This window comes from Chelonoidis abingdonii, chromosome 5, assembly GCF_003597395.2.
Source record: "Chelonoidis abingdonii isolate Lonesome George chromosome 5, CheloAbing_2.0, whole genome shotgun sequence".
NCBI classification, from domain to species: domain Eukaryota; kingdom Metazoa; phylum Chordata; order Testudines; family Testudinidae; genus Chelonoidis; species Chelonoidis abingdonii.
This window is the reverse complement of record NC_133773.1, coordinates 101,495,815-101,513,366: the sequence shown is the minus strand read 5'-3', so window position 1 is coordinate 101,513,366 and position 17,552 is coordinate 101,495,815. Positions and strand designations below refer to the sequence as shown.

General features: G+C 42.7%; 1 protein-coding gene across 1 annotated transcript in view; it reads left to right on the top strand.

Moving 5' to 3' along the window:
* The first annotated feature begins 2,142 nt into the window (after window positions 1–2,142).
* LOC116821874 (protein NOXP20) overlaps window positions 2,143–17,552 on the top strand; it is a 28,231-nt gene continuing 12,821 nt past the window's right edge. The window contains exons 1-4 of the mRNA XM_032775353.2: window positions 2,143–2,271; window positions 4,722–4,874; window positions 9,147–9,270; window positions 17,322–17,407. Of these exons, the coding sequence (XP_032631244.2) occupies window positions 2,194–2,271; window positions 4,722–4,874; window positions 9,147–9,270; window positions 17,322–17,407 (441 nt within the window). The 5' untranslated portion in view covers window positions 2,143–2,193. The remainder of the gene's footprint in view (window positions 2,272–4,721; window positions 4,875–9,146; window positions 9,271–17,321; window positions 17,408–17,552) is intronic.

The following is a 17,552-nucleotide window of genomic DNA, read 5'->3' as shown; positions in this document are numbered from 1 at the left end:
ATGGACGCACAACACCGAATTACTGTGCCTAGTGTGGCCGCATGAAATCGAATTTATAATATCAGTTTTATAAAACCGATTTTAGCTAATTCGATATTATCCCGTAGTGTAGACGTGGCCTCAGGCTAGCTCGATGAGAGCTACTGCACCTATAAACAGTAGCCTAGCTGCAGTAGCACAGGCAGTGGCAGCAGAGGCACAGCTTAGCAATGCTGAGCCCTACCCACGAGATTCAGGTGAGTTTGTATTCAGCCTGGTTTTGAACCAAATCTGCTGCCCATGCTACCATGGCTCCACTACTGTTTCATTGAGCTAGCGCAAGTATGTGTATGTGAGCTGGGAATCACATCGCTAGCTCAAAGTGTAGACATGGCCTTTGAGTGAACATTTGGGACTAGACTTAGTTTAAAAAAAATTCTGGCTGCTGCACTGTGTATGTCTATGCAAAGTCTTGGGAGTCATGTGGAGCTGTGGTGCTCTCGTGATTTTTATTAAAATCAAGTCCTTTGTGATTAACTTTGAGAGGAGAGTTTCCGATATTTTTGCTGGCAGATAAAACAAGACAATCCTACATTTGCTTGGTTCAAGACTTTTACTAAATGATTCCTTTTCTTCTCTAGCCCTTGGCCTCACCCTCTTTGCCTAGTCTCATATCTCAAGCTGTCTCTTTGACACTGCTCTCTGGATATATTGGTGCCATCTCAAACTCAGCATAGCAAAATTTGAACTAACTATTCATCTTTCCTCCCTTTTCCATTATTACCATTGTCCTTTCCATATTCTTTGTGATCCAGGCTCAAAACCTAAACATTGCATTTCACTCTCTTCTTCCCTCTCTTCCGCTCTGTCTCAGCTTTTGCCTAATCCTGTTGCTTCTTCCATTTTACCTCTCCACTATCCATCCACACCTTGCCTTGTTCCTTTCAGTGTGTATAAAATGCTACCTCTACAATCATTTTCCTTTGAACTGTTTTGCATGGTGCTCTAGCATGGGATTGCAGAAAATTGCAGGCAGCATCTAGGAAGCCTAGATGGCAGGGGTTCCTTTGTGCAAAACTGGTAAGGGTGAAGTTCCCTTTCAATGATTGTCCAGCCCATTCGAAGCATGCCATGAATAGCTTCGCTCTAATGTCAAAGATAGTGGGAATATGGGAAGATTTCCATTGACCGCTCCCCAAGGGCTGCAGTGAGGGTCACAGGGTCAGTGAGGTTGTAGCTACCTACGATTTGCTGGTGGTGGGTTTGGATGAGACTGCCTGAGCTCCATGGGGAGGCCAGTCTGCAAGTGGGAGAATTAGGAGGGAGAACTGGAAAGTTAGAGCTGTCCACATGGGTGGTGAAGGCCATCATATCAAGGTAACAAATGGTATCAAGAAGAACAAGAGCAGTTCAGGTTCCTCATGGTAATGTAGTGACTTCTGCCTCTTGTTGAAAAAAGTTTCCTTCAATGTTCTAATACTGAGAACAGAGGCAGTCTTGATTGCTGAGACCTCTGTAAAGTTTTCCATGTTCAGCTCCTCATTTGAGAAGCTGCCAGACATAGAGACATAGGCTAAAGACAGACCAGTTAGCAAGTGTAGGTTCTTCTTCCACGTAGCTGAACCAATGACAGAGATGAATAAAGCTGGTGAGAGGACATAGAATCAATAGCTTCATGTGAGAGAATCTCCCATGTAGCAGTTTATTGCAGCTGTCATTGAAAAAAAAACTCAGTTACACGAGTGAGGTGAGCTCCTTTCATAAGGGTCCTTAACTTCAAAGGAACCTTTTGTACCTAAGATTTGCACTGACCCCCTGCATGCCATTTAAAGGAAAAGATTAACCATCCATGTATACAAAGTAAACATGGCTTTACTCTCTGATTATTATTCTTTACTTTATTAAGAGAATTGCTATTGGGCATATTTCTTATTGACCTCAAGCTATTAAATATCATTCAAAATAAGCTAATTATAAAACCTTTGTATAGTACTTTTTCTCCTGGAAAATGGATTCAAACCAAAGTCATAAGTCCTATTATTAGTAAGGGTGGAGAAACTTTCGGGAGTTAAAAATTCAAAGTCACTGTCAGCAGAACCAGTGTTTTTTAACATAAAATGTAAAGAAAATAACTACACTGCATTGTTTTATGTGCAGGGAAAAAGTGTTTTGACAGGTGGTCTAGATGCTTTGGAATTTATCGGCAAGAAAACCATGAATGTCCTGGCAGAAAGTGATCCTGGATTTAAGAAAACCAAAATACTGATGGAAAGAACAGTTTCCTTATCTCAGGTTGGATTGCTTCAAACCCTCTTTGTTAGTGTGGTTGCAGATTACTGAGCAAGAATTTCATTCACATCAGTAGTAGGGTTAACTTAGTATAGTTAGACCTATGCAAAGAAAAATTATGCATTGTGTCAGCTCCAGTTTGTTCTCTGCAGGACTGCAAATCAATGTGTTTTGTAAAATTAGCACTTGCATATAAGCAAGGATGTGCAGTTACCGATTTTCATAAGATACTGTGTCAGGTGATAAACATACTCTGGAGAAGTGCTCAAACCCTTAATGTTTTCTTAATAGTTATAAATCTGTATTCACACCAATACATACATAGTTGTAGTGCTTTCCTGGGGAATCAGTAATAGTGGAATATAGCATTCATTTTATTGGGAAAAAAATTAAAGCAGTAAAAAATTATTACTTATGTCCTTTTAAATTAATACTGTCATCTAGGGAAACAACGTACTCAACAGCAATGCACCATGCCCTTACCATATGAGTCAAGTCATGAGTTGTGTCTTCAAAGATTCAGAGACCTTGTAACAGTATAATCTGAATATAATCATTGCCACTACCAGTTACTTTAGCTCTCCAGGTACAGACGTTCAGTAACTGCTTACTACTTTTGCTCACTGCAATAGAATTTCATCAATAAACTGTGTCTGTGTCTGTGGGTCTGTGTTAATAAACACAGATAGACCTAGGTAGCATAAAACCTATAGGTAGTAAGGTTAAGGGAAATCCTATAGCAGTGGACATTAAAAGGGCGCCTTTATATTACCACAATATTTTCCTGTTTATAGAATGTAATATTGCAGTGAGATATTTTTCTCCCAGTAAGATGTTTCATTTTTAACATCTACCACTGTAAGCAGAAACAGAATGATACTGTTAGAACAGATCAAAAGCAAACTAATCCATGCTAAGCAAATTACATAATTATACACTTTACCTATATCTACTTGAGCAATGCTCCAAACGGCCATTACTGTTAAAAAAGAAATATGTATAGCCATAAAATATTATGCCCCCAGTACTGCAGTTGAAGTTTCTACATGGATCTGATTGCAAGATCAGGGCTTCGTTTTGGGTAACGTGTTTTTTGTAAAGCATTCCAAGGCACTTCGCAATGTAATATTGCAACTCTGGCAATAAAGGGGACTCTCTCAAGTAGTGTAGACTCAAAATTTGATCTGACTGAAAATTTATGATCTGAAGAAAGTCATCTGGATTGTAAGAACCATTTTTTCAAACACTGGACTACAGCTGTGTCTGCAAAAATACACATCTACATGAAACCAGCTAATTGCATGGGCAAGTATATGCGTAAGTTTGGTCCTGAATGGGGCCTAAATAGGCAAGGGAAACAAAGGATGGGAGAAAGGAAGTGTTAAATGGAGGTAATAAGAGGTGGGGAAATGAGGCAGAAAAAGGTAAAAAGATTGCCTAAGTTCGCACAGAAAGTCTGTGGTACAATAACTGAACCCAGTTCTCCTGAGTTGCAGTCCACTGCTTCCTTTTAATCTAATTTGTGCATGCAAAATTTAGATATGAAGAATTGTGTATGCAGTATTGAAAATGGGTCTCCTTTGAAAATCTGACACAATATACCTTGTACATCTAATGAATACTTTAATGTCATAACATACCAAATTGAAATAGGAAATAGTGCAAACATGGTAGAACTAGATATTTCATCCTTGTGCAAAGGGACAGGAAAAGGCCAAAGTGCCACATAAGGGTAAAATGTCAAAATAGGCTTAAGTGGTTCATAGGCTTTGGATAGGGTGAAATTTAACCCATAAATACAGTGGAAAATGTGTACAAGAGGCCATTTCTTCTTAGGCAATCTTCTGTATTAAGAGAGCACTCCATAATATCCCCAAATGTGTGGAGTACAGTTCTGATCCATTTTTATTACAAAACCCTACCTTCGTTAAGCACATTATTTTTGTGGGTCCAAAGATCATTTACAACAGGTTTCACTATATATTCACTATATACGTACTTGATGTGAGTAGGAACCCTGGAAACAGCATTCTGCAGAGATTGTGCTCTATGTATACGTACTGTAGGACCTGTATCAGGCACTGGATGAAGTAAAGACTTTTTAATTTTTCTTCCCTTGCAAATGGTGGCAAAATTTATGAGGTATTACCTGTAGCCAACACTGCATTTGAGCATATGAGCAATGTTATTTGTTGTTGGTTGGTTTTTAAAGACAGTTAATAATTACCATAGGGAAAAACACATATAAAACACAGTTAAATATTTTATTAGAGAGGTTAATAAAAAAAAATTATGAGGCATATCTGAGGCTGACTAAAATTTCAGCTCTGCAGGTGTGATATAATACCAAATTTTATTATTCCTGCCTAGAAGAGATGAGGCTGAGAGTAATAAAAACTGCCAAATCTGCAGTACAGTCAATAAATCAAAAGGAACGATGTATATTTTTGCAGCTGTTGCGAGAAGCAAAAGAGAAAGAGAAGCAGAGACTGGCCCAGCAAGTTACAGTTGAAAGGACAGCGCATTATGGGCTGCTTTTTGATGAGTTCCAAGGTTTGTCCCATCTTGAAGCTCTGGAAATTCTGTCAAATGAAAGTGAAGCCAAGGTACAGTATGCAAACTGCGTAAATCACAGACACAATGTTTAGTGAAATACTTTTTGTAAGCATTAATCTCCCCATACAAGTCAATAAGAGTTTTTTTCATTGACTTCACTGGGTATTGATTTGGTCCCAAGGGTTAATACCGTACCTCATGAAATCAGGAGGACCAGGATTTAGCACAAAGGAAGCAAGGAAATCTGCCATTGAAAGTTCTAGTTGTTAAGACATTATGTGTTCTGCATTTTAAACCTGTTACAAGGTGCTAATGCTCTTTCAAGCTTTACCACAAGACTCAAGTGTATTGTTTTTATTAAAGGTGTTACCATTTATATTCAGGAACCTTGCACCAACTACACCAAGAGTTAATAAAAGAAAATGCATTCCAGATTATTTATTTAACTTCTAAATATTCTTTATTGCATTGTGTTATCATCTTGTTGTTGACCAATCTAAGATATAAATAGAGATGTAAGCAGTCTCTGTGGCTGTGTTTACACAGCAATGTAACCTAGGGTAATTGGGACTTGAGTCAGCTGACCCATGTCAGGGAAACCTGGGCTTGAGCATTTATATTGCATCTTAACCCTAGGTTAAGAATTTTCTGACCCGTGCTCAAACCTAGGGCTTTGACATCCACATTGAAGTGCACTGACCCAAGTCAAAAGTAAACATATTCCAGAGTGCCTAGTGCCCCCCACCAATGTCAACATTCTAGCCCTAGAACCAGGGCCGGCTCCAGGCCCCAGTGCACCAAGCACATGCTTGGGGCGGCATGCCGCGGGGGGCACTCTGCCGGTTGCCGGGAAGGTGGCAGGCGGCTCCGGTGAACCTCCCGCAGGCATTCCTGAGGAGGGTCCGCTGGTCCCGTGGCTCCGGTGGAGCATCCGCAGGCACGCCTGCGGGAGGTCCACCAGAGCTTCAGGACCTGCAAGCAGCAGAGCACCCCCCGCGGTCTGCCGCCATGCTTGAAGCGGCAAAATGGCTAGAGCCGGCCCTGCTAGGAACATGGTGTACTGTGGGAAAACTCTACTGCACACTCTGTTTTCTAACGATGACGGTGCTGTTGATGGGACTTGTGCCCATAGTTGGCCTTCCTCAAGGAGCACATGAGTTCATAAACCGCAAATGGTATTACTCCATTGTTATGCAGGCAGTAGTGGACCACACAGGCAGAATGAATGTCAATGTGAGCTATACAGGAAAAGTTAATGATGCGAGAGTTTTCTGCTGCTCTGGAGTCTACATTCATGGACAGGCTGGGACACTATTTCCACCAAATGACATAGATATAACTGGTGTTACTGTCCCCACTGTTGTTATCGGGGAACCCACATACCCTCTTTTGCCTTGGCTTCTGAAATCATACCCTGATTTCAGAGGCCCAGACAAAAAAAAAAGTTTAATTACACTCTAAACAGGTGTAGAATGGTTGTTGAATGTGCTTTTGGCAGATTAATATCCTGTTGGAGGTGTTTACAAACCCATTTAGATGCCAGTGTAATTACGACTGTCTGCGTTACTGTGGCTTGCTGTGCTCTTCACAACCTTTGTGAAGCCAGATGTGAGCCATTTCCCTCTGAAAGGACCTATGACAGCGAGGAGACACTGGATTGGTAGCTCAGCCAGAAACTGAAGCTAGCGTGGCGGGTGCTGATTGTACCTGAGCAGCAGAAGTAAGGGGTACTTTGTGTGCTCACATTACAGACTTCCATGACCCAATGGCAGAGGGGAAATAGTACCTATAGGAATGTGCTTCAAGGGGAGGGGAAAATGAGCTCATTTTTGGTGAGGGGCAGTGTTTGGGAGGAAGTGGTCTCGATTGCTATGCAGTGCAAGTCAAAATGACATGATGAAAAATAAATTTGTTTGTGGCTGATAGTGTGCTTGTGCAAACTGCAGATCACTCACCCTGCAAAAGGAACACCCCAAGTAGGTCATACACTGCATCAGAGTCACCACCCTTGTCTAAAGTCTTCTAACCCTGGCCCAGCTGAAGACTGGTGCAGAAGCAGCCTCCAGTGTTCAACCACTGGCACTTTGTTACTCCCACTTTTTACTAACAAGTCTCAAGAAGCAGCCAACTTGGTGACCCACTTGACTGGCTAATAATCAAGTTCTTCAGCTCTTGGCTGTCCCCCCAGAGGATCCAGAACTAGCTCCTTTCTTTCCTGCTCCATTCCACCCAGGGTGTGTGGCCCTTTCCTGCATGACCAAGGTGGTGGATTGCTGCTGTTCTCCCAAAGATCCCATCTCTTAAAACACACACACACCCCAGCCTGGCTGCTACTGGCTGCAGACTGATAAAGTGCATCCCCAGGCTTGCATGCACCCCTGGGGATCCCTTATCCCTGCCCCCGCTGCATGTCAGGAGGCTGCGGGGAAGTTTGGGGACCAGCTCTCCACTCACCATCCTGACAGTGCACACAGAAAGGGTGTCCCTGCACATGCAGCCCCAGGGAGGGCAGTGGGAGCCCAGGAGCAAGGGCTAGAGATCAGAGCACACCCCGCAGAGAGAGGGAGTGGGAGAGGTCCTGGCTCACCACGGCCAGGGGGGTAATGATCCTCAACAGCCAAGAGCCACATCCCAACTGGCAAATTTTCTCCCTGCTCTGGGCAACCTCCACATGACAGCAAGGAGGCGCAGGAGCCAGAGCTACTGTCACCACAGGAGGATGCAGGAATGGGGAGCAGGCTCAGCCAGCAGTAATGGCACTTCCAGACCACTGTGCTGACTGCCTGCAGCACTGCTACTCTGCCGCCAGAAACTGTAGGATACATCTAGAAGATTCTTGGGACCCCAAGTCAAAAGGGGACTGTGTGCACACAGGATAGCAATAGGACTCGGACCCTAGGTCCAGGTTTAACTCAGGCTCAGACCCTACAGTCCTATGGGGTCCTGGGACCCTAAGTCCAAGCCCTAGGTTAGCGCAATTGCAGTGTGGATGCAAGAGAGGGTTGCCTTGGGTCCAGACTCAGACCAGGGCTTACACTGCTGTGTAGACAAACCCTGTAAGATTATTCTGAGGTACATGCTTAAGTTAATTAGGTCTCTGTGACAGCTAGCTTTCAATGGTCAGTTTATTGGCTCTGCTGTGCAGCCATTGAGGAAAGCTTTGGTTCACACTTAGCGGTGGTATTTATACATTATGACATTTTTCAAATACATTTCTCAGCATTTCTTCCTCTACCTTTTTCTTTTAAAGTCCATCTCTCCCTGCCCTCTCAAAAAATAGAAGTATAAGGAATAGTTTCTCTTAAACAGAATGTTCCTGCTTTTTTAAAAGGGTCTCACTTCAGCCTCCTATTTTTCCGATACAAATAACTGCAGACCCATTTCAACAGCACTTTTTGACATCTACTGTCCCTACAGTTGTAGCATTTGCAACTATTTCTAGGTGTAGAATTGTAAATACAAAAATCACAGTCAGGTCCCATAAAAACAAACAAAACACATTCTCATTCATCACAGCCAAAACTTAGCATGAGTCCATTTAAATTCAAGTTAACCAGAGCTCACAGACTTCTTTATAATGAAATGAGGTTCATGTCTTGTAAGCAAGAGTGTTCAGTGCTTGGGTATCAACTACAGATCTAGCAGCGTACATGCAGGGGAAAACTGACAGCAGTTTGGGGACTTTGCAAGGAGATTCCTAGTTGAAGATGAAAGCAGACCGGTGAGTGTCCACCAAAGACAGCCTATGGGCATTTGGTGGAACTAAGGCTGCTTGTGAGGAGAGCAGACTACTAGCAATCATCCCCTAGGTTGATAGCCTTAATTTTCAAAACTTTCAGTGGGCTAGAAGCAGATTTTCTCAGGCATGATGACATGCCATGACCACTACGTTCTTCAAAACAGTTGGACTGTAGGTAATGTGAGTAAGCCTTGTGGGAGCAGGGAACAGGGCTACTACTCTGGAATTCCCTGCCACAGCTGTTCAGGCTGACAGCAAGTCTTCCCCTCTGCCTACCGACTCTTCACCAGAGCCCTCCCAGAATAATGATAAGATGTTATCAAAAAAATGTGCTCTGGGAGCAGGAGGCAGCCTGAGTATCTTGTAAGGCTTGTGTAATATTTGTCAGAAACTTGGATACCAAGCAGATGAGCATGTAATTAATCCCTAGATAAGGTAGATAGGTTAGATAAAGGACCTGATCTTCTAATGGGAGTTCTTGTCTACTGCTCAACACACCTTGGGGTCAGGATCAAAATTCCTAATTTCAGTAAAGAGAGGTGTGATTTGGGTTAGTAGTGATCACTGTCATTTCCTTTCTCAGATTCAGTCATTTTTAACATCACTTAATGGAGAACAGTTGGAAACTGTGAAAAATGACTTAATTGCTATTAAAGAGATCTTCATTCCAAAGGAATCAAATAATGAAGAGGATCAAGAAGAAAAAGGTAATTAAAATAATACTGGTGTATCCCAGTTGAGACTTGTTAAATCTATATGTTTAATTTAAAAAAAACACTTTAACCCATACTAGCATGCTTTAATTAATTGAGAGTTGAGAGTAGACAGACAATGTGGAGTGAATTTCCCTATAATACCCTAACAGTCTTCAAAAGAAGTAAATACAGTGGAGACTAGGGAATCTTGGATTGTTAGATGTTCATTTCAAACTCAGTTGATTGACATTCTGGTTTATAGACTCTGCTTATAAAATTGAGTATGCACGATAGGCTAAAAGTTTAGAGGAGTTCAGCAATGATTTTCTCCCGTAATGGCTGTATCCAGTGGGTGAGATCCTTACCCCTGCTCCAGCACCTTTACATGAGGTAAAAGGGCTGGCAGGGCATAAAAGGGTCCTAAAAGCCCCAGTCCCTGCTGAGAGAGGATTCCCCTCGCACTGGCACTGTTGAAGAAAGCCATAAGGCTGCTTCCAAAGTTTCTCTTTGCAAGTCCTGACTTAGGGGTGGTGTTGGGGGGCAACAAGGGCGTGTCACAGGCTGGGCTGCAGTATACAGCATTGTGAGGATTCCAGACCATGCTGTGATCCAGAGGGCAGCCCAGGGAGGTTTCCATAACTTACAGAGACCCCCTAGGGCTGCCTACAGTATGCCAGGGGCCTCTGCAGCCTCTGAAACAGGACAGAATCAGAAAGTTGTATAGGTAGCTGACAGCCACCAGAGTCCCCTCTCCTCCTGGGTTGTGCATTTTGAATTGAGCTCTTGAAATCAATGGAAATGGACTCTATCCTCAATAACTTAGAAGACCTTGTTTTACATATGAGGGTCTTCTCCTAATCTCAGTGATACAGGCCTGTACAATTCTACATTTTGCAAAATACTGAGAGATGTGTGGCCAAGAATCTGAAATTATGAATCACTGAAATAAAACCTTATTTAAAAGACGTTGACACTGCCTGGGGCAGCAGCAACTTCTATTCTGTTCTACTCTACATAATTGCCCTCATCACCATAGTCTTCTAGCACCTTCCAATAGTTTATTAAGCAAAGGGACTAACATCTGTCTCATGTGGTTTGTTCTTTCATCCTCTCCTGAAGGGAAAGCTGTGTGTGCAATAGAGTGTTAGGTTGGTAGGGTTGTTTTTTTAATGTAAACATTGCTTTGAGCTTATACTAGAGAGCACATCAAAGAAACATAGCTTGCATTTGTAGTGGAAAGTGGTGAGGTCTGTGATGGTCCTTAATGCCTGTGGAATTCATTCCACAGCCTCACAACAGCCCTGAAGAATGTTCTATCTTCAGCACAGGTGAGCTTTACCCTTAAGGTGGAAAGTTCAGTTGTGCCTGAGGAGGGGACTTGTCAACTAACATCCTCATTCTCAAACTCTAAGCCATCTTTTAGATATGCTGAGCCTAAGCCATAGAGCTCCTTGAAGATAGAGACTGAAGCAAAAAGCATTGCAGATTTTGCTCTGCAAAAGCAAATCAGTTAGAAGACCAAAATACATCCTTGTGACAGAGGAAATGATAACCACAGACATGTTCAATACATCTTGGAGCGAGAGAATGGTCTTCAGAAAGTCCAACAGTTATTTTAGGCTGCAGTAAGATCAGCTACTGTTGGAGGTGACTCATTTCCTTTAACCACAATAAGTGCACATTGGGTAACATTCGTGCTTATTGGGTAACCCCAGTGCAGAAAGCCAGGGCAATTCCTATGCACCACTTAAGCCCCATGATCCATTTACATGTGTACGTAGCTCCACATACAGAGTAAAGGCAGTATAATACAGTACATTGTGTATCACTTTGTAATAAGCCCTTTAGTGGTGAACAGGATTTGCCCTCTCCCTCTGCACAGTGGCAAATGTCACCCATACTGCATAAGCAGCAATTCCACAAGGGAACTTTAATATCTTGTACACATCACATGATATCTGTCCACAGATATTTACAAACAAGGGGACAAAGTCAAGTTGCATTTTTTTAATACAAGAGGCTGAAAGAGACTATAAAAATATTAAATATTTAAATGTTTTAACATCTGGCCTTAGACAGAATTACTAAAGTAGATGGAGAGAGAAATCTGGCCTTTGAGAAATGGAGAGGAGACCCATTTTCTTTTCAGATATTTGTAACATGATTACAGGCAGCTGTGCTGAATCTCTTGAGGACAAAGTTGCCAGCTATTTGGTTTATACATCCGGGTGTTTTGCTGCTCAGCTAGAAAATTTGCATGTAGCTGAGCTAGATTTTTTGCTACAACTCAGTCTCCTGAGGGCTGAAATACTTTAATCTAACCCTAGTTATTGTGCTCAATGAGGGTAACTAAATGAAATTAATGGCCTGTGATATACTGGATGTAAGACAAATGATCCTTTCTGGCCTTAAACTGTATGAAACGCTGAGCAAGATAAACCCATATGGAAAAATCCTATACAATTTAAGAAGGATGAAATCAATAGGGTTCTGTAGAAATTACTCTAAAACCTAATAGAAATTCACAGAGCTTGTAATCCTTTCTATGGACCTGCTCCAAAGCCCTCTGAGCTGAGAGGGAGTCTTTCCACAGACTTCAGTGGGCTTTGGATCAGGCCTTAAAGGCTTTTTTTTTTTTTTTTTTTAACCATGCTATAGAATCATATAGAGTAGCAAGGATATAATTTTGTATTAAATTTTATAGGATGGTTCAAAAACTGGAAAAAAATTCATTTTCTATAGGCCCTTTCCATGAGGGCAGGGCTGGCATCTCTGTGGTGAGCACACCCACATGAGACACTTGAGTTTCAGTGCTTGCTGCTGCCTTTCCCTTGTGATTGGCCATGCACGGAGCATTGTAAAGACACTGTGCACATCTTCTTACATTACCCTGCAATGTCCCCTCTAGACAACATCTTTGAGGGTGCCTAAGAGAATCCTACTTATCTTTTCTCAGTCAGAATAAAATGTGGGATCTTCAGGAAAGGTGTAAAAAACAGGAGTATGGGGGAAGGGGTTTCTCGTGACCATCAGGAGGCCTGTGAGACAGGAGCACCAGGCCATGCACTGAATTTAGCACATACATTCCTAAATGTCTTTATTGAGTGCAGCCAGTGCATAAAGGCCCATAAAACTTAAAGAATTCAGTTAATAGACCCATAAAAAGCAATTTTAATCTGTCATTTTAAAATAAATATAACATCCAGCATCTTTAAATTTCATTCTGCTAATGATGTAAACGTTTGTTCCTGACAGAGCACAGTTTTATTAACTGTTGCAGGTTTCTAATTCAGCCAGCCTTCGTTTGCGAATGGCTATATAATTTAAACTAGGTTTCTATTCTCCACTTACTGTGGTTCATGTTTCTGATCCTATTTACAAAACCAAATGTAGCTTCCCCGGTTGCACTGAGGTGTGTCCTTCCCAGAGCAGATTCTTGGTCTTTTTTCTTTTTTTATTTGATTTATTTACCTAAAATGATTTGTTTAGGGCCCTTCGGCAATTTGCCATGATGTAGTCCTTAGCTACATTGGAAAAATGAGGTGTGCTTAATACTATTTAACATGTTTTTCAATACCACTGAGCACCTCATGTGAACAAAGACAATGTTGTTTAATTATGAGTTAGCTGGTCCTGGTCAAACCCAGGGCATGTCTTCACTGCAAATAAGAGGTGTGTTCTTAACTTAAGTTACATAACTCTTGTTAAAATCCCAGCAAAAACAAGGCAGTTGAGTTTTATCATTAGTTACTAAGTAGAGTTAAACTCCAACTCCCCTATAGTCTGTAACTCAACCCACTAACTTGTCTTGAAACTAGAAATGCCTTGTCTTCAGTGGGATTTTAATTGAAACCTTTTTTTCCCCAGTGAAGACATGATCCTAGACAAGATGTTTTTGAACATGTTAAATTCTGTCTAAGTGCTCAGCAGTACCTAAAAACATGTTGATTAACACATGTTGACTAACTGTCTTGCTAGATACCGTGTTTTCCCATTGTAATCGAGGTCACAGTATTTGATAGTGCTACAGTATCATTTGGCTGTGCTCTACATATACAAAAGATAAGAGATTTAACTGGAGGAAAAACACTTCTCTATCTTCAAATAAACTGTTTGGAGGGTTTGTTTCTTTGCTGTAACTTTGAGGACCCATCCTGGACCATTTCTCACCTTCTGCTGCTGCTCCAAGGATGTTACTACAGCTTTTGAGCTGCAGTTATCTCTGTGAAGCCTGCACAAGAGAAAGATGTGTGAGGATCTTTGAGAAAGCTTATTTGCATAAATCTCTTGGCAACTTTGGGATTGGGTGTGTAGCCCATTTCCATGCCTTTTTAGGATCAGACAGACAGGTACAATCAACATCCACAGGAGTAAGGAGAAAGGGCACTTCTTGCTTCCAAAAGGACAAATGTGTTTTTGCAATAGTTTTCTGTTTCCTTTTAAACTGTGGTAATATTCATGCCCAACAGAAGATGAGTATACCTGAAAAGTGGCTGTACTTAATTCTTAAAGCTACATTAATATCAACTACTTCACATGTCGCTACCAGACATTAAGGGACAAGGTAATTGAACCGGGTATCATATTTTATATGCCACAAGTTATCAGAAATTCTGGTACTTGTGCAATGTGTCAGTGAACAGCTTCTCTAGTTTCAGCAGGCTGCAAATAATGACACAGTTCAACATAGACATTTTTGTTGCCCATATTTTTTCCATTTCATCTTTTATTAGATGGGGCAACCAGAACTGCACACAGTATTCAAAGTGTGGGCATACCATGGATTAATTTAGGGCATTATGATATTGCTGTTTTATTGCCTATTCTTTTCCCAGTGGTACTTAACATGGCTAGCTTTTCTGACTGCCACTGCACATTAAGTGGATGGTTTCAGAGAAGCATCCATGATGATTCCAAGATTTCTTTCTTGAGTGGTAACAGCTAATTTGGACCCCATCATTTTGTATGTGCATTACTTTTCATTTATCATCATTGAATTTTCCTGCCATTTTGTTATCCAGTCACCCAGTTTTGTAAAATCCCTTTATAATTCTTTGCAGTCAGCTTTGGACTTAACTTTGAGTAATTTTGCATTATCTGCAAATTTTGCCACCTCACTGTTCACCCCTTTTCCAGATCATTAATGAACATGTTGAACATCACTGGTCCCAGTTCAGATCCTTGTGGGGATCCTGCCATTTACCTCTCTTCTTTGTGAAAACTGACCATTTATTTCTATGCATTATTTTCTAGCTTTTAATCAATTACTGATCCATGAGAGGGTCTTCCCCCTCTTATTCCATGACTGCTTAGTGTGCTTAAGGGCCTTTGGTGAGGGACCTGGTCAAAGGCTTTGTGAAAGTCCCAAGTTACTGTATTGATTGGATCACCCTTGTCTACATATTTGTTGACACTCTCAAAGAATTGTAATAGATTGGTGAGATGTTATTTCCCATTACAAAAGCTGTGTTGACTCCTCCACAAGATATTATTTTTATGTGTCTGATCATTCTATTTTTTACTATACTAGTTTCAACCAATTTGATTGATCCTGAAGTGAGGCTTACCATCCTGTAAAAGCCACTGTTGGAGCCTTTTATAAAATCAGCATTATGTTAGCTATCCTCCAGTCATCTGGTACAGAAGCTGATTTAAGCGATAGGTTACCTACCATAGATACTTTAGGAGATTACATAGATAAAATGCTAGAATTGCATGGCAGAAATTGTCATCTTTGAAAGCATTATCTGTGATGTCAAAGATAAACTAAAAGATAGTAAAATATATGCATCTTGGGAAGCCCCACAGAAACAACACAATAGGCCCTGGGGAAACAATGATTGTAGTTTGAGCTGTCAACGGCAGACAAAAGGAATCTGTATGACCAAGAGGGAGGTCAAGCACAGAGAATCTGTGGTTTACTCACAAACATTCTACAATGAGAGAAAGTTCCTGCACCTTAGACCAGTGGTTCTCAAACTTTTTTTTTCTTGGACCCCTTGAAAATTGCTGAGGGTCTCAGCGGACCACTTAATGATCCTTCCAAATGTTGTTTGTACCGTTAGCTAACTATTGTAAAGCGCTTTGGATAAAAGAGCTATATAAAAAAAACCTTAATAGTAATGTTTTTTTGTTCTACAAATAAAAGCACACAACTCATATTTTAATATCAGTAGTCTGACCTTTCTAATGCAATGGATGTGCCCTCTCTCCCCCGCCACAGCAGCCCCTGAGCTGGGGCTGGCAAGGAGGGGGTCTCTCTCTCTCTCTCCCCCCTGCCGCAGCAGCCCCTGAGCTGGGGCTGGGAAGGAGAGGGTATCTCCAGGGGTGGTGCATGGATGTTTTGCACCCTAGGCAAAACTTCCACCTTGTGCCCCCACCCCCCAGACCCCCACCCTGAAGGCATCCCCCCACGGAGCTTCCCCCCTCTGCCCTAAGGTGCCCCCCCTGCGGCAGCTCCCCCCTTCCACCCTGAGGCACCCCCCTTGCAGCAGCTCCCCGCCCTCCATCTAAATGCCGGCGGCGACCAGGGCAGCCGAAGATCCGGGCGCCACAGTCGCTGCCGAAGAAAATGGTGCCCGCCAAATCCTAGTGCCCTAGGCAACCGCCTAGGTCGCCTAGATGGTTTCACCGCCCCTGGGTATCTTCCCCGCCAGAGCAGCCACAGAGCCAAGGCTCGGAAGGAGGGCTTTCTCTCCCTGGCAGCCGCAGCCCTGGAGCTGGAGAAAGTCACCTCTTTCTCTGGCCACCACAGCCCTGCATGTCCCAAATTCCCCCCACCCCTCTTCTCACCCCACTGCCCCCTCCAACCTACCCCTGTTCTCCCCAAGGCCAACACATCACCTTATATGTGCATCTTCTCCAGGGTCCAGGCACTTAATTAGTGGAGCCACGCCTGCGCGGCTCCACTAATTAGGGAGGTGGCCCTTCATTCTTTTGTGTGTGACCTCCCAGGCACGCACCATAAAGGGAACTATCCACAGACCACCTGAACGGAGCTCGTGTACCACTGTTTGAGACCCTCTGCCATAGACTAAACCACAGAAATGAAAGTCTTGCTTAACCAGAGTTCAAATTTAAAGTAAAAAGGAAATTACCCTCTTTAGCTGTAGTCCCCACAGAGTGAAAGGAATTATTTTGGGGGTAGTTTTGTGAACTATGTTTTACAGGAGGTCAGACTAGATGATCACAGTGATCCCTTCTGTCCTTGGAACCTATGAATAAGCAGGAAACACCCTTTACCTTATATTCTCTAGTTATGCTGCTGTGTTGTGTATGTATATTCTCATTTGAGAAAAGGGGCTTATCTGTTAGGAGTTGTATGTGTTTTTCCCTGGTGATTCTGCTGACCCACTGCAATTCTGGGGAGATAAGCCACGACCTGTAACTTATACAGAATCATAGAAATGAAGAGCTGGAAGGGACTTCAAGAGGTCATCTAGACCATCCTCCTGTGCTGAGGCAGAACCAAGTCTACCTAGACCATCCCTTACAGGTGATTGTCTAACCTGTTCTTAAAAATATACATCTAGTTCTTGCCTCTGCCGTCTCCCTTTTTTGCTTTGATGAAACAAAGAGTGGAGACGTTCACATTTTATTAGTCTAACCCAGGGGTCGGCAACCTCTGGCTCGCAGCTCGCCAGGGTAAGTACCTTGGCGGGCCAGGCCAGTTTGTTTATCTGCCTGCGTCGGCAGGTTCGGCCGATCGTGGCTCAGACTGGCTGCGGTTCACTGTCCCAGGCCAATGGGGGTGGCTGGAAGCTGCGGCCAGCACATGCCTCACCTGTGCTGCTTCCCGCCTCCCCTATTGGCCTGGGACGGCGAAATGCGGTCAGTGGGAGCCGCAGTCCACCGAACCTGCCGACGCAGCAGGTAAACAAACTGGTCTGGCCCGCCAGGGTTTTTACCCTGGTGAGCCACATGGCAGAGGTTGCCGACCGCTGGTCTAACCAGTGCTGGTTCTATAGTGCTAGAAATGTGTGGGGATCAGATCTTTGATTTGATTTTTGACTGCAGTGACAAAAACAACATGCTCACAGAAATAATCTTATTTCCTTTTGCAGCAGGCATGGAAGAAGAGTTTGTTAGCATGCTTACTGAGCTGCTGTTTGAATTGCACGTTGCTGCCACTCCTGACAAACTTAATAAGGTTGGTGCAAGTTACACAACCTGCCTCCACTCCCTAGTATAAAGAAGAACTAGTGGGTGCTGCTCTGAAATTTGATGTAGAGTAGTATCTAGGGTGGCAGATCAGAGCGCAAATGGTGGGTGGCACAGAGGTGTTAAATAGAGAG